Raw genomic sequence first — 26,658 nt, 5'->3', positions numbered from 1 at the left:
ATTTTTATTGCTTTTAGTATTTTTTATATTCATGTAAATGCATTGCCACAGATCTGGTACATCTATTTGTGGATGGCCGCTGATCAGCATTACACAATATCTTGATTGTTTTGGTTTTACTTTCTTTATACAAAAACGTGGATAGATACAAAATTTCGTGTTTATGTTTGTGCAATGCCATATGTTTGCTGCGTTTATGTGGGGATGCCAACTTCTTAAAGATGCAAGCAAATTACTAATTCTTGTTTACTGGTTTACTTTTATAGTCGTGTAAATTTTTCTATACCAAATTTATCATAATAACAAGTTTGAAAATGTTCAAAAATGTCAAATTAAAAATATAATAGTGATAAAAATTTATGGCTGTTTTTTTGCAGATTAAAGACATATATTCTGAAATAAAGCCTATATTATATTCTATCAAATTAAATTAAAAGGAGGGAATATGATTTAGTTTTTAATATATAGCTAAATTTTTAACTTCTGCAAAATCTATTTTTCAACGTAATCCTTGTCCAAATTGAGACATTTATCATAACGTGTCACAAGTTTTTCGATTTCAGCTTTGTAGAAATCTGCCACCTGAGATCTTAACCACTGATTAACGCCAGTGTGAAGTTCAGCAGCGGTGCTTTACAAGCCAGGTCTTCATCGCTGGAAAGAGATGGTAGTCGCATGGTACCAGATCTGAGCTATAAGGCGGATGATCAAACACTTCCCAATCAAAATTATACAAGACTTGCCGTGTATGATTGGCTGTATGGGGTACGTGCATTGTCGTGGAGGAAGAACAACATTTTTGAGTTCAATTTACCCCTACGCTTATTATGTATTGCTGGCCGTAACTTCTGTAATGTTTCACAGTACCTCTCTATGTTTATTGTTGATCCACGTTCAAGGAAATCAACCAGAATCATACTCTTAACATCCCAAAAAACAGTTGCCATAATCTTTCTCGCTGACAGAGTTTGGAAACATTTTCTTGGAGAATATGTATGCCCCCATTCCATACACTGCATTTTTTCACAACTGACATGCTTCACCCATGTTTCATTACCAGTAATGATACAATCTAGAAGTTTGTTACCATGTTTGTCGTATTCATTAAGAAAAGTTAACGATGCGGCAAGTCGTTTTTTGTGATCTTCCGTAGGGATTTTTGGAACCCACTTGGCACAAAATTTGTGGTACCCAACAATTTTATGAAGTAAACTTCGTGAAATTTGTGGGAAATGTTCCAAGACTGCAATCATTGTGAAACGGCGATTTTCACGAACTTTGTCATTGATATTGAACATCAGATCTTCAGTCACTAGGCTAAGCCGACCGCTACGACTATCGTCATGAACATTAGTGCAGCCATATTTAAAGTCAATACACCACTGCTTTACTCTGCTTTCACTCATTATTTCCATAAACTTCAGACAGTTGGCGATAGATTTCAATTGGTTTATGGTTTTTTGGAAAAAAGACTGTCACTGACCGCACTTCACAAGTGGTGGGACTTTCAATTGCAGCACACATTTTAATTAATCACAATGAGTAAAAGAGATACAGACAGCACGCGACTACAGCTCGATGCGTACTGAACACCAGAGTGTTTTGACACCAAGATGGTGGCTGTAGCCCCGCCTACTGCCGCACCTTTCAAAAAATATTATTTTCTGGATAGTCATCGTGTATTACATACATATTTAAACACCATTTTATGCAATGGAATATTAGCAGCAGGTTTTATAAATTTTTGCAGTCTTAAAAAAAACTCAAATCTAAAATTTTAGTGTATATAGACTTTTAATTTTTAGTACCAATAAAAAGTTTAATCTGAGACAGTCATAATTAAGATAGCATGATCTATAATTTAGAAGGAACAAGAGTTGACTCTAGATTATGGTAGATTGCACTTTGCAGATTGCGAGTTCGCTGAGCAACTGCCGGCCTATGATGGGGCAACCTGCCCGACTCTACCACCTAGAGATGGTGTTGACCTGCCCTTTGCCTGAAGAGCAGAATACTCGAGGCCGCAAACTGCACCCACCAGAGGATGCTCCTCAAGGATTTGGAATTCTTACTTTAAAAACAATCCCAAAAGTATGTTCTTAGTTTAAAATCCATTATTTACAAATTAGAAAGTAAATAAGATTCAATAAAATAGGATATTATATTGTTAGTAATATGTTAGTTTGTAAAATTAGTTAATATTTCTGTGACCAAGGTATGAACATTGTAATCATGTAGTTTGATTTTTTAAATAATATAATGGTAATCGAGATAGTAAGAGCTGATTTCATAAAACATGAGTAGAATTAACCCTTAGCGAGCCACAAATAAATAATCAAAACTACTCCTAAGAGCCATACACCTTAAAAATAAAAAAAATTCCCACAAATCAAAACTAATTTGTTTTTATAATTCTTATAACATAAGAGGTAAAAAAAGATAAAATTTTTTTCACTCTTGTTAATTTACAATCAAAAAATGGTAAAATCATAATTTCACTGAAAAAATGTTATTTTGACATTCTGACATCACGTAATAATACATAAACTACACTGTACATTGATTAAAAATATTGATTAACATCAAAATTGAAAAGATAAATACGCGGTTCGAAAATGGAAGGGCGAATAAACATCTACCTCACGGAAGGCTACAGGCAGACTGAGCGCGTGTCAGTAGACGTCGTTGGCTCTGCGGGAGACTATGAACATCCGGCCACCTGCCATTTTGCCACTCGAACAAGAGCCGTGACCTTCAAAATAGACACAAATGGTTGTCCCTTGTTTAACAGTTTTTACTAAGTTTGTTACCCAGAAATGCTTTCAAATAATATTTTTTTAAAAATTGATTTTGCGTCAGTGGACGTCGTTGGCTTTTAGCGCTAGCTTAGGCATGACGTCTAGTAATGTCATTGGCTCAGAAAGGGTTAAGTTCAGATATCTCATATAGCCAGTGCTTACATCCAATATTTTACAAACAGTTTACAGGTTTCATTGTTGTATTGTTTCCAGTTTTTATTTTATTACCATTTTATGTGTCCCAATTAACGCCAACTGTGATATTCAATCAAATTTCATGTTATTGTACCCTTGATCAATTTAGCAGTAGGAATGTTTGTGCATGGCAGCTGCATTGAATTTTCTTGTTAGTGGTGATGAAATGTTGGACAGTATAGTGACTGTGGATGAAATTTAGATGTCACACTTTACATCTTTAAAACACTATACATGTCCTGACACCATACAAATTCACAATCAAGGCCAAAAAGATGCAGTCAATTCTGTTTCAACACACAGACTGATGAGACCACCACAGTGTTTTATTGTGCGAGTTCATACCTTGACATGAAACTGTAAATGGTGGTTTTTTACCATTGGTGGTTGACTTCAGAAGACTTGCACTCAGTGATTACCACTATTCCCAGAGCTGAAGGAGTTTTTAGGTTGAGTTTGCTAGGTTGACAGTTTCGAAGAGCTCTAAACAATAGTTAAAAAACATGTGGTTTAAAGGTATAGCAACAAACTTTTAATTTTGTTAAATGAAATATTTAAAAAAATATTAAACTAACATTTATAATATAAGTTAGCCTAACTTTGAATGCTACTAAACATCAATTCATAATAAAACAAATGTTTAACTTTTGTTATAAATTTGTTGAACCTGAAACTAGTTCTTTATTATATATTTGTTCTTTTCTAGTGGATTGTCTAATGTAATTCTTGGCTAACCTTATTAAAATTACATTCACCTCTATATAGATCGACATAAAGTGAAAATAAATATTTAGAATTCAATTTAAAATTTTTAATGTTTTAAGAAATAAGAAGTACAACTTGCAACTTATATTGTAGACTTACAAAAACATGTACAGTACATGTACAAAGGTAATTCGGAAAGTAAGGTCCGTTTTTTTATTTAAAAAAAACCACAGCAGGTTTTTTCAAAAAACTTGTTTTATTTGATTCGTGACATCAATAACTATTTTTTTACATAATTTCCACTTTTTTTTAAACACTTGTCATAACGATCTACAAGTTTTTGAATACCGGTGTCATAGAAGTCGGCCGCCATCGTCGAGTGACGACGCAAATGCCGGTGACGTCGAGTGACGCCACTCCATCGACTGGCGTTTCGTTTCTGGGGTTATGTGGGAAACCCATGTCTCGTCACCCGTCACAGTGTGGTCTAAAAGGTTATCACCTTCCTGATGATATTGGATCAAAAATTCAAGAGCAATACCCATTCTTCTGTTTTTTGTTCCTCAGTAAGCGGCCTGGGAACCCAACGTGAGCACAATTTGCAAAAATCCAAAATTTCAGAAACAATTTTAAACAATTTGGTTCTACTCACGTTTGGAAATTCTATTGCTAACGAAGAAACAGTGAATCGCCGATCTTTTTTTTTTAATTTTTTCATCAACGGCCTTCACCAAATTTTCGGTGATCACTGACGGCCGACCAGATCGTGGTTCGTCATGGACATTTTCCTGTCCATCTTTAAAAGCTCTCACCCACTTACGCTCTTTGTTGTCACTCATTGCATTTGGACCGTATACTTCACTTATCTGTCGATGAATATCCGCTGCTGAAATGTTCCTTGCTGTCAAAAACCGTATCACAGACCATATTTCACAGTCTGCGGGACGTTCAATAGTTTTAAACATTTTTAAAAGGCACAGAAAACAGCAGACTACAACGATTTCACTGCAAATGGCGTCGTTCTGCGCGCAATGCATGCCGGGAGTCAGGCCGCATGCGCATTTCGCTGCTCGCTTACTGTTTGTCTGGTTAACGTGAATCGGACCTTACTTTCCGAATTACCCTCGTATATTATTTTGAATAGTTAAATTTTCATTTAAAATTTAACCATTTTTTGAGTGATTATGATGATTTGTTTTTTTTTAAATGTAGTACGTTTAAAATTTTTGAACTTTTAAAGTAGGCATTTATACTCAAACAGTCAAAAACACAACCCTATGATGTGTTTATTGATAAAATGGTTTATGTTTAGAAACGGATGCATGATGTAGTAACATTGAGAATACAACATAATATTATATATAATGTCTATTTTAAATTCATACATTAACCTGTTTTTCATGTTTTGGTTTGTCTGGAATAGAAATTATGCCTGCTTTAAAACCTCAACCAGTATTAATTGATTGAAAACGCTTAAAATATTATTTACATTAAATTTGTATAAATGGCAATAGCCGGCATTAATTAATTCACCCGGCAAGTGAGAGATCTGGGTTCGAGTCCCGGCAGAGCAAGTACTTTTTGTGATAAAATATTACAAGATTTACATATATAAGTGAAAGGAAGTACAGTTTGTATTTGACATCTAATTATGTAATGTAATTTCAAACTGAATCAGTGCAAGTAACAGACAATAACCTTATATGTGTAGATCTGCCCATTTCCAATCTTCACGAGATCAGGTGAAGTGAGGGTGAGCCTTGAACTGAGACAGGAGGATCTGTTGTTGACTGAGGAACAACTGGAGATGATTGCTGCCTTCCTCAACTACACATTTACCAGTGTATTGCGCTTGCAGAAGTACCTCATGCTCTTTGATCCCAACGCTTCAGAAAATTCTTACTTGATTGTACCTACCAAAAAAGGTTTGCTTTCTCTTTAAAATTACTTAATAACTATAAGAAATGGTTAATCTTAAAAAAGAACAAGAAAGCAATAATTTATTTTAATAGTTTATCTGTTTTAAACATTTGTTAGTTAAGGCTAGTACAGTAAGTAAATAATAACAACTCATAACAATAATTAACAGTTTGGCATAACAATAACATTGTAACAATTCTTCATAATAAAACATTGTCATTAAAAATTGAACTATTCTTGCTTATTGGATTTTAATTATTCATTAATTTAAAAATTGAACAATAATAATTAGACTTAAAACTTAATTGTTCAATTTTTAAAATAACGATTAATAAACATAACAGTGAGTAGGTTTCAGAAGTACAGTAATAAATCCAAATAACTATTTATCATACTAGTAGCAATTTAACAACATTATTAATAATAGACAACATAGTAACAATAATACAAAAGCCCAAGACTACAGAGTGTTGATACTGAATATAAAAAAAAAAACGAATGACTAAAGGACTAATGAGTTTAGAAATATCCTTGAAAACTTTGAGATCTTCTGTACATGTTGGTCTAAAAACTGAAGTTCCTGTAAAAGTGACATGCAGTTTATTTTGTATAACTAGACGGGCAGATTAGAGAATAATCTGATATCTGTTCTTTTGACTTAATTTATTAAGTTTCTTTAGTTAGCAGAAGGCCTATTACAGCCTTAGGTTAACATTAGATCAAGAAGGTTATTTCAAATTCTCTCTAAGATTTTCATAGCTTTTCTTTTTCTTCGTATTATGACTTGGTTTTCTACCATACAACAGAGAGGTTTAGACTATGATATGTGATGCAGTTTCTGCTCTTGCGAGCTTGTCCACCATTTCACTACCAAGAATCTCCTCATGTCCCAGCAAACATTCAAAATAGTACTGCATGTGTCAGATAGCAAGAACTATGGTGTCAAGACAAGCTTGGTTACTGCTTACTGCTCCTTGGAGCTTGAAGGAGATAAATGCGTATTATTGGCAGTTGAGTTGAATGTTTATTGACTGAAAATGGATATATTTCAAGGACTTAATTGTTTAATCAGTGTTTCAACACAGTATGAACTGGAAATCTTATATGACAGATCTGACACCAGTTGCGTAAACCTAAGATTGGAAACAGAATTGCTCTCAATGTTTTTATACTTGTAATACTCTTCATTTTAATATAAAAAAAGATAAGTTCTGAAAATGTATTGGATAGTTACTTTACAACGCTTTTGTCCCGAGTATTTGTACAGCTAATTAAGTAGCCTCTACTTCACAAATATGACGGAAGATAGCTGCAATAATGCTCATAGGGTTTATTTTTCTATAGGTGTACTTGACAATACACACTTGTTTATTTACAGGTGATAACAATGTTGTTGTGGATTGGGATTTTCTTCAATTAATCTATGCTAGAAGGGAAGAAATGCCACATATTATACCAGATAAAGACAGAGAATGTTTTACATTTGATGCTGCAAAGTATCATGATGCAGTTGTGATGCCCTGGTATCGAAATCAAGACCAGCCTCAGGTATTTCTTTTCTGTTGTTTATTTCATAGTTCAATTATAATTTTATCGGTTTTTATTCATTTTTGTCTTTGCACCAATGCAGACTAAAGATAGTATTTTATTACTAATAAATTCAAATTTTTCTTTTCATTGAAAATATATCATCTTGAGTTCATAGGCTTAAACAAAGTTGATTTTGGAAAATACTGTGTTAATCCTAACTCTTGAAAAATTCAAGATTTTACCATTAGTATGTTCCTGCTTGCCATTTGTTCTTGTATTGTATTGTATTGATGATTAGATTATCATGTAGGGTCTTTTATAACTAGCATGGAAGCATGGAAATCTTGACTCCTGATAATCAAAACTTTTCACCATGAGCATTTGCTTACTATTGGGATTGCTTATATTTTGTGATTTTTATTTAGTATCCAATTGAGCTGATAAGTATGCATATTTCTCTTTATTTGTTAATACCTTCCGAAGTTTCATACCTGTTAGAATGTAGTAAACTTATTCATCCTGTAAACCCATAACATCAAAACAAAATTACATACCTTTATATGACAGCTTTAAATTATTAATCAGTATTGTCATGAGTCAGTATTGTGTATTAATCAGTGGAGTCATTGAATCAATTTTGTGTGAAAAGGTTATTAAATTCAATATGTTATCAATTATTATGTTATTTACTGTCAATTGTTGTATGTGTTCTCTAAAAGTTATATGCAAAGCACATCTATTTAAAATAGAGACTTTTTATAAAAAGTGGAATTCGTGATGCGTAAAGTTACCTCCTATTTATACACTTCAACGTACTCTCCCCCCCTCTCAATACACCTCTGCTTTCATATTTTCCACTGGTTGAAGCAGTGCTGGAAGTTGTCTTTTGAGAGTGCCTTGACAACTTGTGCATCATTCTGTTTCATCTCCGTAACAGTTGAAAAATGAGTTCCCTTCAGTTAATTTTTGATCTTGAGGAACAGCCAAAAGTCTTATGGTGCTAAATCAGGAGAATAGGCTGGATGTTGCAACATGTATCTTCTTATTGGCTCAAAACTGCTGATTTTTTGGCACCGTTTTTTTGTAAACTTTTGACATGTTTTATAGGGTTTAGCCAGAAACTTAATCAGAACATGCTGTTCAATCTTTGCACTGATCATTTTCCTGGCAAACGATTTTCACCCAATGCACTTTAAATGATGCTTGTGACCATGCTATTGAGCTGAGTGATATTACTTTGATATCCACGGACTTATCAGTACCTGAGGAGATAATCAGTGCCATAGTCACCCTCTTATCAGCTCGTCAACTGGTGACACATTTAACATAAACTTATAAGGATGAAGGATTAAATTTGATTTCCTGTACACAAAGTGTAGGTAGATAAAATCTAAGTGTTACAGTTACTAAACTAAAATATTTACAATTTACAGTATTTCTACGTGGCAGAAATATGCAGTCACTTGAACCCAAAATCTTCATTCCCCGGATCTGATTACCAGACATTTGAGGAGTATTACCAGAAGAAGTATGGGATCACAGTCCAGAATAGTTCTCAACCACTACTGGATGTGGACCATACCTCTGCTCGACTCAACTTTCTCACCCCACGGTAAAACATTGTCACTCTCATCTTATATTTACTTAGGTCAATTTAATTCTTAAAGCTGTATGCTTGACTTAGGAATGATTTGTTTGTTTAGTGTAAGATCAAAACTATTGAAAAAGTGAAAAATTATTGTAAGTGAAAGATCAATTTCAACATTCATATTTTTAATGCCTGAATTACGGTTATAAGTATTTAAATAGGTTTTCCTTTATTCACCAATGCTAAAAACAGTATTACAATTGAGTATTTTGATGTTGATATATCATTGCCAAAGCAGTATAAAAATCATAAAAATATTTTAGTACATGATAAAAAGTAGTTTACGTAGAATATAGTCACTCCATAGAATATGGTCTTAAAAATGAATTATAAAAACATGGGTTTGAATTGACAATAAAATGACCGACTTGCAGAAGATTGAAGAGAGTAATAATTTAATATCACAGATATGTTTTAGTGATAACAATGAAACGTAACAGTAACTGGACTGAGTGTGTCTCACATACTTACTGGTAATCAATAAGAGATAACATGGCTAAACCAGCCATTGGTATTCCTAGGACTTCCTACGGGACTTCGGTCAGACAAAACAAAACCAATAATTTCTACTCGTATGTTATTCATTTTTGTAATAACTTCTTTTACGATTGATATAAATTATCAAAATAACTAGTTAGTGAATGTTTTAGCTGCCTTACAATAACTTTAAATGTAACTTAAATTGTGGGGGTTTATAAAAAAAATTCAAACTTTTGCCAAAAATTTGATAGAGTAACACTAAAGACTTCTAGTTTGTGCTGTTCTTCTTCTTTTTATAATACCTTTAAAATAGGTGTCACTAAGAGTTTCTATTTTAAAATGTTTACTTGTCCCCAAACAACCCCATTTGAGGGGGGAGTAGTATCAAAAATTTTCATGAAAAACTCCTCGGTTGGTCAAACAAACATGCCCCGATGTAAATCACTTCATGTTATATAAAAAAGTTAATGGGGGAAGGACTTTTAAGACAACCAGTATATATAATTTCAATAATGATTGAATCATAAAAAGTACCTACTCCGTGGAGCTATGTGTAAAAAATATATGTCCAGACTGACTGACTGATTCAACAATGCTCAGCAAAAACTGTGAAAAATAGAGACATTAAATTTGGTACATAGGTTTGCTTTGTTCCCTAGAGGCACATTAAGGAAAGAATTTTCTCTCCGACACCAAGGCTCCAAAAGGATAATAGGATTTCGGACATTTGCCATCGCTATATGCAACAAAACGTACAACACAACTTTTGAGTATTGAAATCTGTCCTCTTCTTCAGGTGGGGAGGTAATTAATACACAAAAAATAAAGAAAAAAAATAGAGAGAAAAGGGGACAAACATGCCCAAAAGCTGTTTGGGATCCAGTTCAGGCATTGTCACTGCACTGGGTGTAACATATGAGCATGAATACAAAAAGTCAAGAGCTCAATCACACATCACATCAGCATGGGCGAAAGTACATTTTGTAACACATATAACATTGGAAAATTTCCAAAATCCTATTATCCTTTGAAACCTTCCCTCATCAATAACAATCTTTTAAGCAAAAAATTAAGGCTCTGCTCCACTGGCCTTTAAAGTTCAGAAAATTTCCATTAGAAATACTTTGCAGCAAACACGTTATTAATTAATTGAAAGAGTGTTAAATATAGTTAAATTATCTTTGTAAACATTCTAAATTGACGGCACAACTATATGTTTCAGTAATTTTACAACAGTTTTAAATTTGTTTATTTATGTTTTTGAAGACATAGAGTTAGGTTGATAGTAAAAACAACTTCTCTGCAATCATTGATAACACAGAGTATATCCAGATAAGAAAATTTGTAGTTTTATCAAAAATATACTTTTAACTCTACGCTTTATGGAATATTAAGTATACAGTGCTTGATCAGTAGTGTAATGCAAATATTGAAAAAATATTATAATCTAAATTTTAATACAGATTTAAAGACTGTCATTAAACCAATTATAGTTGTTTTCAGACCTGAATATGTATATCTTCTTGGTTGGAACAAGATATAAAATCTGACACTATCACACCAGAAATATCTCAGACTGGAAGTAAATTACAATGGGTGAAAGTAGAGGTTTTATAATCGTAGTAGGCTTCTCAGATCTGTGAATGTACATATTTTATTGATCGTGGAATCAGTGCAAACTCAACTATTGCACTGAAATACCTCAGACCAGATTAAATTACAATGGCTCTAAGTATACTCTTTTTGACGTGTTTCCTTAATCCTGGCTGTATGGTAAACTTATCCTTTGCGTGGGAAATACATTTATTTCAAACCAGAAGTGCTCATAAACACGCAAAGATTAAAATAAGATCCATGAGCAATTTTGCATATCGTTCAGGCTGTTACTTTTTTGTTTCTAAACTACATTGATACTCATCATGTATTACTGAAAAGCTATCTCAAAGTTAGGATAATCCACAGAGGCCTAAAATAGTTTAACTTTTACTGAAATAAATGGAACAATTCAATCAAATATCACATAGTGTTGGATAGAAATTAGAGTTATTTCACGAATACTCATAAAAACGGTTTCACTCTCAGACTTCTGGGCCCCAAAACACTGTTATTTAAATGTAAATCTAAAATGGCTTTAGGAGGTTGGAAAATCTTTCAGTGACTGTAACTTATCTTAGGAGTGTTGAGAAGGTCAGTGGAGAAGAATATGCCCATTGTGTCACTGTTTTTAACAAAATTGCATGTGGAGCTGCAGGTGCTAAGTGTTATATATGCAGGTATGTGTGTGTGCGTGTTTGTGTGTGTGTATTATATATAAATGAATATAAATGGTCTTACAGGGTGCACTATGAAAGTAATGCACATGATTTTATTGTGACATGACTATTTATTACAGCGTGCTCAGACCAGTCAGATAATATGGTGGGTGTTCTGCCCTTCCAAATGTACCCATTCTCAGTTTACTCCAAGCAGTGAGAGTGGTATTTATTTTGAAAAGTCTGTGATTTATTTTGTGTGCAGCTCGGGAAGAATGCAATGGAACATAACAAATGTTTCAAGTGGCCTTTGAGGAGGAATGCATTTCAATATCTCAATGCGGAAGGTGGCACACACAATCTTCAAGCTCCACTACGACAATGCTCCCAGCCACAGGGTCTTTGTCGTTACCTACTACTTGACCCCCGTGATGCCCTAGCCTCCTTACAGCTCTGACTTGGATCTGTATGGATATTTTTTGTTTCCCCGAGTGAAGAGAGTTCTGAAGGGAAAGTACTGGGAGTAGACATGGCTTTCCAGACATGACAGAATCGTTTCCACTGGGTTTAATGACACAGAAGGAGACGATTTTGAAGAATTTTAACCATTTTTAACAATCGGATGAACAAATATAAGTTAGAAGATGAGCATTACTTTCATAATGTACCCTGTATAAACTCATGAGATTTATGGTCTGATCTAAACAAGTAGGCTACAGCAATTACATTTTTACAGATATGTGAATCGTAAAGGTGTTGCCCTACCAACAAGCAGTGAGGAGACAAAGCGTGCAAAACGAGAAAATTTAGAACAGAAACAGATACTTGTACCAGAGTTGTGCATGATTCATCCTTTCCCAGCCAGTCTGTGGCGACAAGCTGTGTGTCTGCCATGTGTTCTGTACCGTATTAATGCCTTGTTGCTAGCAGACGAAATCCGTACCACAGTAGCCCGAGACATCGGCCTCGGTCAGCTCGTACTGCCTTCAGGTACATAACTGCAAGTTAATTCATATTTCTTATATATTTAGAATATTTCTTAAGACAAGTTATCTTAAATATATCTTTTTAGATATATTATATCTAGAGAAAACAGAGTATAATATTGTGATTTTTTTACCTTTATGTTAATTATATACTTCATTCTTAGTTTGGTAAATATTGATTTTAACTTTGAAAAATATATGTTTTCAGATTTTGAGTGGCGTCCATTGGATTTTGGTTGGAGTTTGGCAGATGTTCTTAAAAAATCAAAAGAAGAGAATGAAAAAAATGCAGCTATTTCTAAGACAAAAACAAATGTAAAAGTAACAGAGTTGTTTGAAGATGAAGTCAAAAGTAGTGTAAATTCAATAGATGATATCGATGAGTGTGATGACAATTCAGACAAGGATGAGAATGGAGAGAAGGATGAGTCATGGATGGAAATAGGGACCTGGTCAAACGAAATGGCTGAGTTTGGGGATTGTTTGGATTCCAATTCTAAAATATCATCAAATATGTCATTGGTATGAACAACAAATTCTTTTATAGAGTAAATTTTTTAATAGTAGTAGTATAAATGTTTGGCTGTCTTCCTATGTATTTTTTTTTGTTATTTTATTTTTTTGTGTTTTATGTGATTTGAAACATTAGTGTAAAAAAACGTTACTAGCAACGTGCTTTATTATTTAAACATCATGTACTTTTTCTTGTTGTAATTATTGCATAATATAAGCAATAGCATTAGAAGACATAGATGAAATGTTAAAATCAGATTTTGAAAAATTTAATTAAATTGAAATGAACATTATTATTTATAAAATTAGTTGTTAACCAATAAAGTGTATAAAATAAAACTTATGTATCTATTTCTTAGGATTGTTTCTTTTATTGTGTAACAGTTATTTTACATAGCATGTAGTAACAAAACATGAAAACTTGCGTGGTTATACATTTCAAAAGGTGTTTCATAGTGATTTTGAATATGATTCAAGTTTTATAATGAAAGCATTGAATGTTGTATAATGGTCGGCACTGTGTCATTGATTATTTTTTCAAGAATAAACAATTACAATAGTAGAATGAACTAAATCAAAATGTAAATGCTTCACCTGTGTGAAGTTACTTACTGCAGTGTGTAATTAATTGTACATATCTTTACGAAAATTGGTAGGGACATTGTTGGGATCAATTGGACTGAAGGCTGTGGAGGCCCAAGATCAAGAGCTTTTTCTACACAACTGCTGAAGATGCTCTGCAGTTGGATGGTTTTTAACCAAGATTGACATATTCGATCTATAGAACAAATAATAACTAAGGATACCTTCCAGTTTTGGAGCTAAGGAGGCAGAACTCCCAGGTCAAAACCATTTTATACAGAATCACTATAGGTACCTTGTGATTGAGTGTATTTTGACCAAATTTGGCACAAATGTTCTATATGATAAATGGTAACCAGGAGAGTTCAATAAAAATATATAAAACATTTTTACCTAATTTTACATAATATGTAGAATTATATTTTTAAACAACATAAACAATATGTTTCTGAAATCAGAATAACATTTGAAATAAATGTGTGTATTTGAATTTTATCTTATCCAATTTAAGTTCAAACAAAATTTGGTACTATTAGTATATTTATAGTTTTACATTTGTTGTAGTTTTTTAAAACTATAATACTGTAAATGTGATAAAGAATTTAAAGTTAGTTGTTTATATTTGTATAAGTAATTATATTGGTTTTGTTTAATACGTTATATTTTGAGGATTGGCTAGATTGAAATGAATTTTCGAATAGTACATTATTTATACTAAACTACAAGAAATATTTGATCAAATTCCCTCTTGTGGGTAGTGGCAAGTGTGCGTAGTACTAGGCACTTTTTTGATGGAGTAAGTGCATTTTTGATGTATTAAAATTACTTTTTGTCACACAGAGTTATGTTTACTTTGATAAAAAGTAAAATTATTTAAAATATATAAATTTAATATGCAATTCTATGGTTTTCTTTCTTTTTTTATAAATAATCATTGATTCTCTTTGTTTCACTTAGGAACCCTGACTCGGGAAGTACAATTGTGCAGACTTTTCCACTGATGAAGTGACAATTTTTGCAAAATAAACTAGCTGACATCAGAATGATATTTAAAGTAAAATAGCTGTTATCTTCTGGTTCTTCATTATCTGAATTGATTTCACTTTGTTACTATTAAAAAACAATTGCTGATGCAGTTTCTACATTAGTCTTGGTTACAATGTGTTTGTTGTCTTAAGCCAATCATTTACATCTTCCAAATTTACAATCATTAATATTTTGTAGGCTTGCTACAATATTCTTATTTTGTTATATTATAAGCTTTATTCTTAATTCTGAGCATTCATGAAAAAATAAGTTACATTGGAAATTCAAAACCGTTTTTTCTTTTTTAGAAAATTGGACTCCATTTACCCTGTAAAACCGATTCAGATAACCCAGAGATCCAATTGAATTTGGTCTTGATAAACAAGGTTATATACTATATAGCTAAAACTTTCATTGTAGGGACGAGTAGCAAGCAGTAAATGATTTTAAAGCATTGTTTATTGTTTCTTTGTGGGTTGTGTTAAATGCTTTTAAGAAAAAGTACTATTGAAACAACACCGATTTCTTGGAGATATCTAGATTAAAGTGTTATTTTAATCCAGGTGCGCTACGGTTCTCCAACCAGCTGGGACTATGGAGGTGTAGGAGAGGGCACAGAGTTGTGTCTGTACGACTCTGATGTAGAGTCGGACCTGAGCAGTGATGGGGATGCCGATTCAACATCTGGACAATCATCAGACAGCCAAGGGGTGGCAGCAACACGGCGAGGGTTGCGCATCACTTTCAAGGGGGACTACTTGGCAGAGGCTGAGGATGATGACTTTGTGGAGGGTGACACAGAAATTCCACAGGTGGATTGGCAATGGCAAGAGAACAATGTTGTCGATCTTGAAGTAAGTTTGGTTACTTAAAATTTCTTATGTTTATCTCCATTGGCTAACTTAACTTCAGTGTGGCACAATATACTTTAGTCTTTTAAAGTATCATTCATTACTTGTACATTCAGTACAAAATGATGTTGTGATTTTCTTTACACCAAGCTAATATTTAGTTTTCTTTATAATTGTCATGCTAACCTCAGCTAAGAATCAAAAGTGACATTACACATGATTTTCGACTATAATAATGCTTATATAATAGAATATAATTTTATACATGACATTGATACTCTTCAACACCTTTACTGCTGGTTTAAATTGAATGGTAGTCAGCAAGTGCACTAGGGCGTCTGGCACAGTCAAGTGATAAATGTTCATTTATTTGAGTAATTTTACTTGTGTGAATGTGTGGAACAAAAACCCTCTTTATAATTCTATGTTGGAGTTTTGATGGGGTAGGAAAGAATGACTTCGCTTTACCAGATTGGGACATTAAAGTAAACAAACAAATAAATGGGGTATTTTGTACCCACTGGCTACTTTTTTGACCACATAAATTCAATTTGAAGTGTCCAGTGTTGCCAAAGTACTTTTACCGATTGTTGTTCTTTACACTATTCAGTATGAACACACAAAACTGTATGTACAAATCTTTTTATATTACATAATTGTAAAGAATTAGTATTATATGGAGTGTTACAAAAAGAGTGTCAGGATTTTGAATAACGATTACTGAAAATACAAATACAAATACAAATACAAATACAAATATTCTTTATTTTCAAATACATTAAGTATTGAAATGGCGTCAAATATAAAATCATCACAAACAGTTGTTACAATTTCAAAAATAAGCTTTTCAAATGGCAATGTTCATTGTCTTCTTTCAATAAACTCGTTAAGTGAGTAAAAAGGATTGTTAATTAGCCAGTCAGTAAAGAGTAGTCTTCAGTCTTCTCCCGGTGAGGCATCTCAATTCTTCAGGTAGAAGGTTGTGCAGCTTCATGCCCATGTAGGAGGGTTTCTTTTCATATAGGGAGAGATGGTGAACTGGTAGTTGGTAACGAGTACCGTGTTCTAGTATTGTAGTCATGTAGGTGTCTATTCTGCGTCAGGGGTTGTCCAACAGCATACAAGATGACTTCTTTTATGTAGAGGTTTTACTACTGGCATAATCTTCAGGGGTTTTGAAGGCTTCTCTACAACTTTCTCTGTAGCCTAGCTCAGCTAAGGTTCTTACGGCCCTCTTTTGTAGAATCAAAAAACTTTCTTGAAGATTACTTGCAGAAGTTCCTCCCCATATCATTAGGCCATACCTGATGTGAGTTTCAAACAAGGAATGGTAGGCAATTTTCGCAGTAGATATGTCGCTTATAGATTTTGTACGGTTTGATCATATAAAGGGAGGAATTTAATTTGGAGAGAAGATTGTCTACATGCTGTGACCAGGTAAATCCCTCATCAACAATGACTCCTAAATATTTAGCTTGGGTGTTTCTTTCCAGTCGGGTATTGTTGGTACTTCATCACATCTTCTCCCAAATGCGACTTGACTAGTTTTGTCTGGATTTACCACCAAGTCCATTTGAGTGGCAGTACTGATAAGCCATGTTCAAGGCTGTGAATGATCTGATATCTAGATTGTCTTTTTGTCCACTCAAGAGCAAGGTGGTATCATCAGCGTACATTGAAACTGTACAAAATTTGTCCAGGTGTTCGGGTATGTCATTTGTAAACAGTATAAATAATACTGGTCCCAAAACAGACCCCTGGGGCACTCCTCGATTTATAGGTAAAGGTCTTGATCTAGTTATTGCTGTGATTCCACTTGTTGCTTGTTTTATTTCTACTATTTGTTTTCGGTCTTTAAGATAGCTTTTAAACCACATCTTGGCTGTGCTCTTAATTCCTAATTTGTCTAATTTGTGTAATATGAGATCATGGCTCAAGCAGTCAAATGCTTTACTCAGGTCTAGGAAGAAACTAGTAACATGTTTTCCTTCCTCAAGGTTGTCAATTATGTAGTCAGCAAAATCGGTCAGGGCGGTCATGGTTGATTTTCCCTTGATGAAACCATGTTGTCTCTCAGTTAATAAATTAAACTTCTCACAGTGGTCCAAAAGCCTTCTCAGGACAACTTTTTCTAAGATTTTAGAGAAAGTTGGCAATATTGATATTGGCCTGTAATTGCCAACTTCGGTTTTACTCCCCTTTTTATGTTTTGGGTAAACTTTTGCAAGTTTTAGGGCTGATGGAAATTGACCTTGACTCAATGATTTGTTAATAATACTTGTGAGGGGATTGTTAGTGATTCCTTACAATGTTTAAGTATTTTTGTGGAGATATTGTCGGTGGCTGCAGAAGTTTTTTGTTTGAGATTTTTTATAATATTTTGTATTTCTATTTGGCTTGCGTGTTGGTAGTTATGTAAGTCATGGCCGGTGTCCGAGGTTGTGTGTGGGTCTATGGATGGTTTAGGATTGTTTTTCAGCGTTCTCTCAGCGATGCTGGTAAAGAAGTGATTCATATGCTTTGCAATTTTATAGGGGTTATCTTCTACATGTCCATCAATTTCAAGCTTGAGTGTTTGTTGTATTACATTTTTTGTCTGTCTTTCATCGTTTATTATCTTCCACAAGGCTTTAGATTTATTTTTCTGCTCTATTTATGAAACTGGCTGATGCCTCTTGTCCTTAATTTTCTCAGCCTCAAGTCATATTCTTTCTTAGCCTTTGCTAGATTGCGTTTATCTTCTTCATTATTTGTTTTCTCATATACTAGAAGTTTCTGAAGGAAGTTTTCTTTTAGCAAGTTTACCTGATTGGTCTACAAAAAATGTTTATTTGTCACCTTCTTTTTCCCTTCTAATTTTCTTTAAATGGACATGCTTGATTGAGAGCCATGGTAACTATTGACATAAATTTAGTATATGCTTCTTCTGCAGTGTAAGCATTGTGCACTTCATCCCAATTTTCTTGTAGCAGTAAAGCATTTAACATACTAAGGTTATTCTGGGAATAGTTTCGGCTCATTCCACTGTAATAGGTGTTTTCCTGATAAGTCCTTATTTGTGACGTACAAAGTTGTGCAGTATGGTCAGATAGGCCGCTGTGAAATACCTTACTTTCTACGTCTTCAAGTGGTAGATTTGTACAAACACAGTCAATTGAAGACCTTGTATTCGATGTAAATCCTAGTAGGAGGTAGATTCAATCTATAATGTTGTGACTGGCCAAAACATTATTAAGTTGTTTGTTTTCGTTGTCAGTCTTTAAGCAGTCAACATTGATGTCACCTAATAACAGAATGGGGTGATTTTCTGCTTTTGTTTTTTCCAACATTTCTGATATTAGACTCAGTGCTTGATGAAGGTTACCAAGAAGGAGGTCTATAAATTCCAGTAATGTATTAATGGTTTCTTGTTCAATGTTAGCTTAATCATTGCTGTTTCGCAGATTAATTCTTGACAGTATGCTGAAACAGGGATTGTCTCTGTCAGGTGGAATATGTTTTCGTCAACATATATTGCTGCTCCTCCTTTAGTATGGTTACTTCTACTAAAGTAGGTGGGCAAGTGTGTAGCCAGAAATTTTGATATTTTTTAAAATGTCTTCTTTAAGTCCATGTTCTGTGAGTATTAAGATCCTTGGCTGTACTTCTTCAAGAAGGTGGACTAATCTGTTAGTTTTATTCTTCAGTCCTTGGATATTCTGATGTAGAAACAGTGATTTTTAGGTTAACTTGTTTGCAGGGTGATGGGGATTTACAAAGATCCTGGTTTTGTATTTTTGTTTGAATTTGTGAATTGCCTTTGGATGTTTGCCTAAAAAATGTTTTTCTGGATGAACTCTAATAAAAAGTACTTTGTCTAGGTGGTGAATAGTCAATTGGAAAATGTACCTGCGCTTCAACAACTATTCTTATTGCTATTTAGTACTGGAGTGTCTGGTGTTTTCAGTTTTTTTGTGACGGGGTTTGTCTGGCTCCCCACCTCTTCTGTTCATGATGGTCAGGTATCGGGCCGGAACCTGTGTCACAAGAGTCCTGGTCAGTTTTTGTGACGGGGTTTGTCTGGCTCCCCCACTCTTTTGTGCATGCTGGTTCCAGGTATCGGGCTGGAACCCTGTGTCGCAAGAGAGCTGATCAGTTTTTGTGACGGGGGTTTGTCCGGCTCCCCCACTCATCTGTTCATGATGGTCAGGTATCGGGCCGGAACCCTGTGTCGCAAGAGAGCTGATCAGTTTTTTGTGACGGGGTTTGTCTAGCTCCCCCACTCTTCTGTATAGTCTGGTCATGCGTAATTAGATCAAATTCCGGTGTTTTGTGGTCTCTACACTTTTTTACTTGTAATGAAACACTAAAGTAATTTGATTTTCTAGTTTGTCTTATTGGGTAGTTTTTACTTTTTAGTTCTGAAACTGGCTTTAATTTAGTAAGACGAGCCTTCTGTGTCTTCCTTATATTCATTTCTTTGTTCTGGTCTTCTTGTCCCGTTATTGTATTCAGGACATCAGCCTTAAGGGCTGGCAGAGGGGCATAATTATTCAAGACATAACTCGCAAGATCTGCCATGGACTGCTCCATATGGTCAAATTTTTCCAGGATAAGAGCTAGATCCAACAAAGAAGCAGGATTAGGATTTGTCGATTGTGAGCTAACAAAGGTTGTTTGGGTTTCCATGTCTTTTAAAAGTTTTAAAATTGTAACTATCAGTTTGCTCAGTCATTGTTTTTCAATTTTGAGATGATTTTTTCTTGCTCGTCTATTTTATATAGGTAACCAGTGAGCATTTCTGATTGTTTTATGTCGTGTTCCTCAAAAATATTTTGTAAAACAGATTTATCTTGTTTACATTTAATAAGCTCCTGCTCTACATCCTCCAACTTGTTTAGCAGGATTTCAATTTTCTGTATATGTTTAATTTCTATGGCTGAGAGTTCTTCAACTTTTGCTTCCATACTAAGTGAGTTGGCTTCAAGTAGAGAAATTCGACTATTTAGATAGTGGATGTTTATTTTTCAGTTCATTATTCTCCTGTAGTAAGATTGTTCCGGCCTCTGCAGCTAGGGTCAGAGATTTTTCTAAGTCCTGATCTTCTAGCTTTTCATGGTCAATCAGTTTAGATTTTACTTCGTCTAGTTTTAAGTCAGTCAGAGAGGGGAGGGATAGAGGGAGTTGTGCTTCCAAAACTAACACATTGAGTAAAACTATTTTCAAGGCCTTGAAAAGAACGGTCTGGAGTGATTGGAGTTGTATTTAAATTTAAATTTGGATCACTATGTTCTTGATCAAGCTGTTGGTCTCTTCTACAGGTAATACATTGCCATTTTGCAATTTCAGAATCAGTCCATTTTTTTAAGCTTTTTTCTGGAATGTTTTGGCATCCTGAGTGGTACCATTTTTTACATTTTTCCCTGTACATTTTATTCCTGAAAATCTGACACCATATATCACAATTGCCACAAGGATATTTTGTGGGCATTTTGTACAGCTAGGTACAGAGTAGAGCAGGAGTACAGCTTAAGCTAGCGGTCAGTAAGTACACAGCTGCTAGCAGTTGTCAGCAGGTTGCGTAACAAGTGCTGAGCTGGTTGTAATGAGGTCAGGCGGTAGTAGGTCAGGTGTGGAATGTGAGATGTCAGAAACAGTCAGCACTGCTTCCAGTGGTTACCATATGGTACCAGATTATTCCTACAAATGTTATTTTAAATTAAACAGAGCTTCTCCTTTGTCAGAAATAGTGTTGTTTAATATGTAAAATATACATATATATTTTGTATTGTTTAAGCTTGGTAATGGTTACTTAAGTGTTCTTTGTTGATGTCATATGCTTAGGATTCTTGCAGTAAGTAAAGTTGTTGTTATTGAACTTGTTTTCTTGATTTTTTAAAATGGAAAATACTCACAGTACTTGACAGTCGTTAGTGTGCACAAGTTAGGTGTTGTTTTGTACTTTATACCACTAAAACTATAACTTATTACTGGAGCACTTTCACTGAGATTGTTGGCTGGCAGCCATGTTGGGAAAAGTGTTTCAGTATAACAAAGTTGTTTGACTATCAACCGGAAAATAATATAACAGAATTTTATTGACTATGTAGAAGTAAAACGAACATGTACATGTTGATCTTGACATGCGCTAAATAGTTGTGTAATGGTGTGCCACCATTTTGGGTCTTAGGTCAATGCAGTGTTGACAGTCCAGCAGAAACCACATTATGTTATTTGGGATGCTGAGCTAAACCAGTTATTAGTGGTTGGTGCCACTTTCAGGAAACACATTTAAGACAAAATACACCCAATGACTAGCTATTTGTAGATGGTTAAACCATGTTTGAAATACAGCAAGCATCTTGACAGAACCTTAAAATGCAGAATGAAAACAAATTAAGGCAGAGTTAAAGAAGTTTATTAATCTTGTATTAGAAACTTGAACAAATCTTTAAGGCACAGGACAGATACTTTACTTCTGTCAAAAGACAGCTGTGTTTTATAACAGATTTTAAGTTTATAGTGAAATTTAGATAGTAACTTTGTCTTTTATTTGTACATTACATTACCAACCAAGCACCACATACTCAACATTTGTGTTAAAATGTACAGTTAAATTTTTACTAACACTTTTAATTTTCTTATCTGAATATTTTCATAAAAAATTTTAAACAGCAGTTGCAGAAAAGGTTGATTTAAGAAGTGATTTCACTACTCTATACTTTCAACACTTTAAATGTAAACAAAAAAGTAGTGGTTAAATTAACATGTTCATGACATCAGCGTTTGTCCAGACTTTTTTTATTTGCCCTCAAATTTATAAAAAATAATGGGGAAAAACCATACTTACTTGGTTTTTTTTTTACATCAAACTTCTAAGTATGATGAGAAAGGTATGTAGGCTTCGCAATTTTGCACAAAAACAAATTATTTCATTATGTTTTCCAATTTTTCTCCATGTACTTCACTTCAGGAGGTACCTAAAATAATTTACCTTAAAAATTAAGAGATCTTGTGCCCGACGGGAACACTATAGTCTGAGCTATATATTTAAGTGCTGGATGAAATTTAACAAACAAGACAGGCAAACAATAAAAACGCATTAATGAAATGCATAGCAACGTGTATCCCATCCGTCGGACTCACAACATACTTTACAAAAGCCTGGTATGTACCCGATTGGGTACACAACGGCAGTTGTGAAAGATCGCGTGTACCTGATGAGGTACCCGTCGTCATGAACGTATTAATTAAACATATGGTTGTATTGCATAACTACTATTCCATGTATTCAATGCAGACTGAGATGAAACTGTATTTATCTAGTTGTTATAAATGGTAAATTATTATTACCATTCAGTGTACAATGATTTACTGTATTCCCCAAAACTATAGTGGAAAACCAAAAACATTGAACCCAGCATTATGCCTGTTGGTTCGAAGCTGTAAGTATTGCGATATTGCAAGCTGGTCCTCAACACTGTTCTACTTTACCAGCAATATATCATCAGCTGGTCATAAAAGAGTTGAAATATTTACTGTCCACAATATTTTATTATTATTCCTCATATATTTTATAAAGAATCTTTGTTTATTAACCCTTTGAGTGCCGCAGCGTTTTGCTATATGGTATGCATGAAATGCCGAGCCAAAAATGCCTGCCTGATTTTGCAAGGGTCTGGTTAAAAATTCATAAAAAAATTATTTATTGGTATAATGTCCTGGGTTTTTGTTTGTTTTGTAGATAAATATATTTTCTTTGTAAATATAATACATTCATTAGTTAATTTAACGTTTTTATACCAATAAAAAAAAAACATTATCAAAAACTTTATGTGCAAAAAATTTTGTTTTTTATTTTGAGACAATGTAGTGTTATTGAAATATTTTATTTTTTCACTTTTAGTTATTCTATCTTATACTCTATTTAATTCTTCACAAAAAGACATATAAACATTATTTTTATACTTATAAATGAAGTTTGGAAAATAAATATGAAAATATGAACCACTACAAAACTAGAAATCTTCTAACTTAACCTAACACTCTGTGTATTGTCTACACTGATAATGCTTAAATCTATTGCCTGCAATACTAGGTCTTCATTGTCTGCAATGTTTTTAAGACTCATTGTTTAAAAATATCACTGAACAAACATAAAAACTGTATAAACGTATTTAGTAAAGTATTAGATGCTTACGATCACCGTAACTCGCGGTCGTCATTGTTCTACTTACACACAGACTAGAACAACATACACAAACAAAATAATTTGAAGATACTAACACTACAAACCCATTTACACTTAAAAACTTTCAATATCATTTGTGAAATTAACAGCAGCGCAAACAAAACACGTGACGGCTCGTCCGCATAGCGGCCGATTCTAAACTCGACTGACTCACTTTACAACCGCCATAAAAATCATAATCTAACCAAAATGCAAAAAACCTACATCAAAAGTTACGTTGAAGCCTTTGGAATGCGTATGTATAGTCATTGAGCCAATTTAGATAAATACTATATAAAATATAAGCGTTACTGCAGAAGTCGCTGACAGCGATTCTGGCATTTCTTGCATATAATACGGGATCGCTGACAGCGATGCTCCAGCACTCAAAGGGTTAATATTAACAAGAATTAAACACACATTATAAAAAGATAGCAAAATATAAAACATAGTATGATAAAGTTAAATGTTAAAAAATGTACTTGTTAAAAATGTTTTAAGAAATATATAGTTTTAATATCAGCCCGTTTTTTTATCAGATGGAAGTGGAACGAGAAATTGAAAAGTTTGAGCAAGCCACAGAGCATCACAAGTACGTTATTATGAATAGCGGAATGTTGGTGCACAAAGACAGTTCTTTCATCATCAGCTCAGACAATGCAAGGGACCAAATGGCAAGCAAAGCTGAGACAAGGGAGCTGGGGTTCCAGGTCACCGGCTATGGAATGCCACCAGATCTCCTAACTGAGGTGGCTGTACCTCCCATGTCTCCTGGAGATTCTGCCCTGGACTCTGATTATGACACCACTTCAGATGTTTGGTCAGACAATGGTTAGCCTGCTTTCTAATCAGTTAATGTAATTATAAGTATCTAAACAACTCAGTTCTAATATACTCTGACCATTTTCACTTATCTAAATAATTTTTTGATTTTCCTTGCGTACAAATTACGAGATTTAGTAATTTTTACCAACATTAAATAGAATATTGACAGTTGTATTCTTAAGCCTAATTCAAGCACTATAACATTGTAATCTTTTGAAACGATATCTTAATTCCTAAGGCAAGAAATAATACTAAGGATCAGAATTGAATCGTGTTGATTTTCCATTAAAACTTATGTGAATGAATAAAGTATTATTGTTATAAGTAGTATTTGATAATAACTTTGAAATTTTTTAATTACACAGTACTGTTTACATTATAATTGGTTATCAATTCAGTTGAAGTTCTCTTTAGTTTTAAAAGTAATGTATCCAGATGAATATTAACATTATAGAATAAATTAATGTGATGACTGTTTCTAGGAAAAGAGGAGGATGGAGATTTTAGTTTTGACGCTCAGCCAGACCTAGAGCATCACCCCGGTCCTAGTCCCAGCCTGCTGTTGCAAGCTCTGACCATGTCTAACGCTAATGATGGAATCAACTTGGAACGCCTTGAAACTATTGGAGATTCATTTCTCAAGTATGCCATCACAACTTATCTCTACTGTGCCTACGAAGCTGTACATGAAGGGAAACTTAGCCATCTTCGATCCAAGCAGGTGATTCACTGCTAAATTTTGCATAAAGTTTAGACATTTATTTTTGAACTGTCTGATAGAGATTATAAAACAGTTATATTGTTTAAACATAAATTGACATAAAATGAGATGTCAAATCAGGTATCAAAATAAATTAAAAGATATGTGTTCTACTAAAGTTTATCACTCGGAATTCATTCAGGGGTGTGAAAAAATAATGCTACAATATGATTTTGCAGAAAAATATGATGAAATGATATAATGTTGCAGGTGAGTAACCTAAACCTCTACAGGTTGGGGAAGAGGAAGCAGTTTGGGGAGAGTATGATAGCTACAAAGTTTGAACCTCATGACAATTGGCTGCCTCCGTGTTATCTGGTGCCACGAGAGCTGGAGAGGGCACTGATAGAAGCGGGGCTGCCAGCGTGTTTGTGGAACCAGGCAGAGATACCAGCCCTGCGCAATCTTACGCGTGACCAAATTATATCAGCTGTGAGGGAACGGATGGCAGGCATCACGGACGACTCAGGAATGGAGGACCTACCTTGCTTTGTGCCTTACAACCTCATCACTCAGCACAGTATTCCAGACAAGAGCATTGCAGATTGTGTTGAGGCACTCATTGGTGAGTCTATTACAGAGTTTATTTTCAGTATAATAATAAGTAACATTGCTACAATAAATGATGGGTCAATTCTAACAAAAATCCTATTCAGATACAAAAAATGCAATCTTGATTCCAAATTCGATCCTATTCCTTTGTTATTTGTTAAAAACTGTATCATATTTTTACTATAGATGGGCCAATACCAAATAAATCAAATTTGATACTAATACTAAAATTTTGTCTCGATTCTGGATTTGGCATTGGTTCCAGTATAAATATTATTAATAACTAATATAAATTTAAGAATTAATATAGGCTAGGAAGAGCAGGCATACCTTTACTAGATTTGAAGGATATTTCTCTTCTTTGTCAGAGACATTATACAGAACACACTCTATGAAGAAGAGGTATACCCTTCCTGTCAAGTAAAGGTAAGCCTGTTTTTCCAGTCCTATCTAATTCTCACGTTAAAACCTAGTTTTCTGGCCTTTTTTAATTGTAAGTTATAACTAAGAATTTAATATGCAAAATGATTTTATTTTGTTACTATTAAAGTACAGTACAGTCTCTATAATCCAGCCGTTCTGTACTCCGGTACGTCCAGTAATCTAGCACTGTGACGACACCGATGAGTCATCAGTAGGTTTAAAATCTCAGCCTGTCTGTATAGTGTGATGAGCACATTTCAGCCTATATAGCAACAGTGGTGCGTTGTTGTCTGTTACTGATAATTGTACACAGTTACTCTGTCACGGGTGAGCTTAGTAAAGACGGGTAGTAAGAACAGTCAAGTGCAGTGCATGTCGCAAAAACCTAAATATGTCATGCTGA

The 26,658-nt window shown here is 34.0% G+C and overlaps 1 protein-coding gene across 1 annotated transcript in view; it reads left to right on the top strand.

The window, feature by feature from the left end:
- The window catches only part of LOC124360685 (endoribonuclease Dcr-1-like), an 80,787-nt gene that overhangs the window by 34,414 nt on the left and 19,715 nt on the right, over positions 1-26,658 (top strand). Inside the window, exons 15-24 of the mRNA XM_046814512.1 lie at positions 1,912-2,091; positions 5,410-5,623; positions 6,997-7,166; positions 8,582-8,760; positions 12,265-12,518; positions 12,723-13,036; positions 15,199-15,489; positions 24,235-24,526; positions 25,003-25,241; positions 25,491-25,845. Coding sequence (XP_046670468.1) covers positions 1,912-2,091; positions 5,410-5,623; positions 6,997-7,166; positions 8,582-8,760; positions 12,265-12,518; positions 12,723-13,036; positions 15,199-15,489; positions 24,235-24,526; positions 25,003-25,241; positions 25,491-25,845 — 2,488 coding nt within the window. The remainder of the gene's footprint in view (positions 1-1,911; positions 2,092-5,409; positions 5,624-6,996; positions 7,167-8,581; positions 8,761-12,264; positions 12,519-12,722; positions 13,037-15,198; positions 15,490-24,234; positions 24,527-25,002; positions 25,242-25,490; positions 25,846-26,658) is intronic.

This window comes from Homalodisca vitripennis, chromosome 4 (genome assembly GCF_021130785.1).
Source record: "Homalodisca vitripennis isolate AUS2020 chromosome 4, UT_GWSS_2.1, whole genome shotgun sequence".
Lineage (NCBI taxonomy): Eukaryota > Metazoa > Arthropoda > Insecta > Hemiptera > Cicadellidae > Homalodisca > Homalodisca vitripennis.
This window is presented reverse-complemented; position numbering and strand designations above follow the sequence as displayed.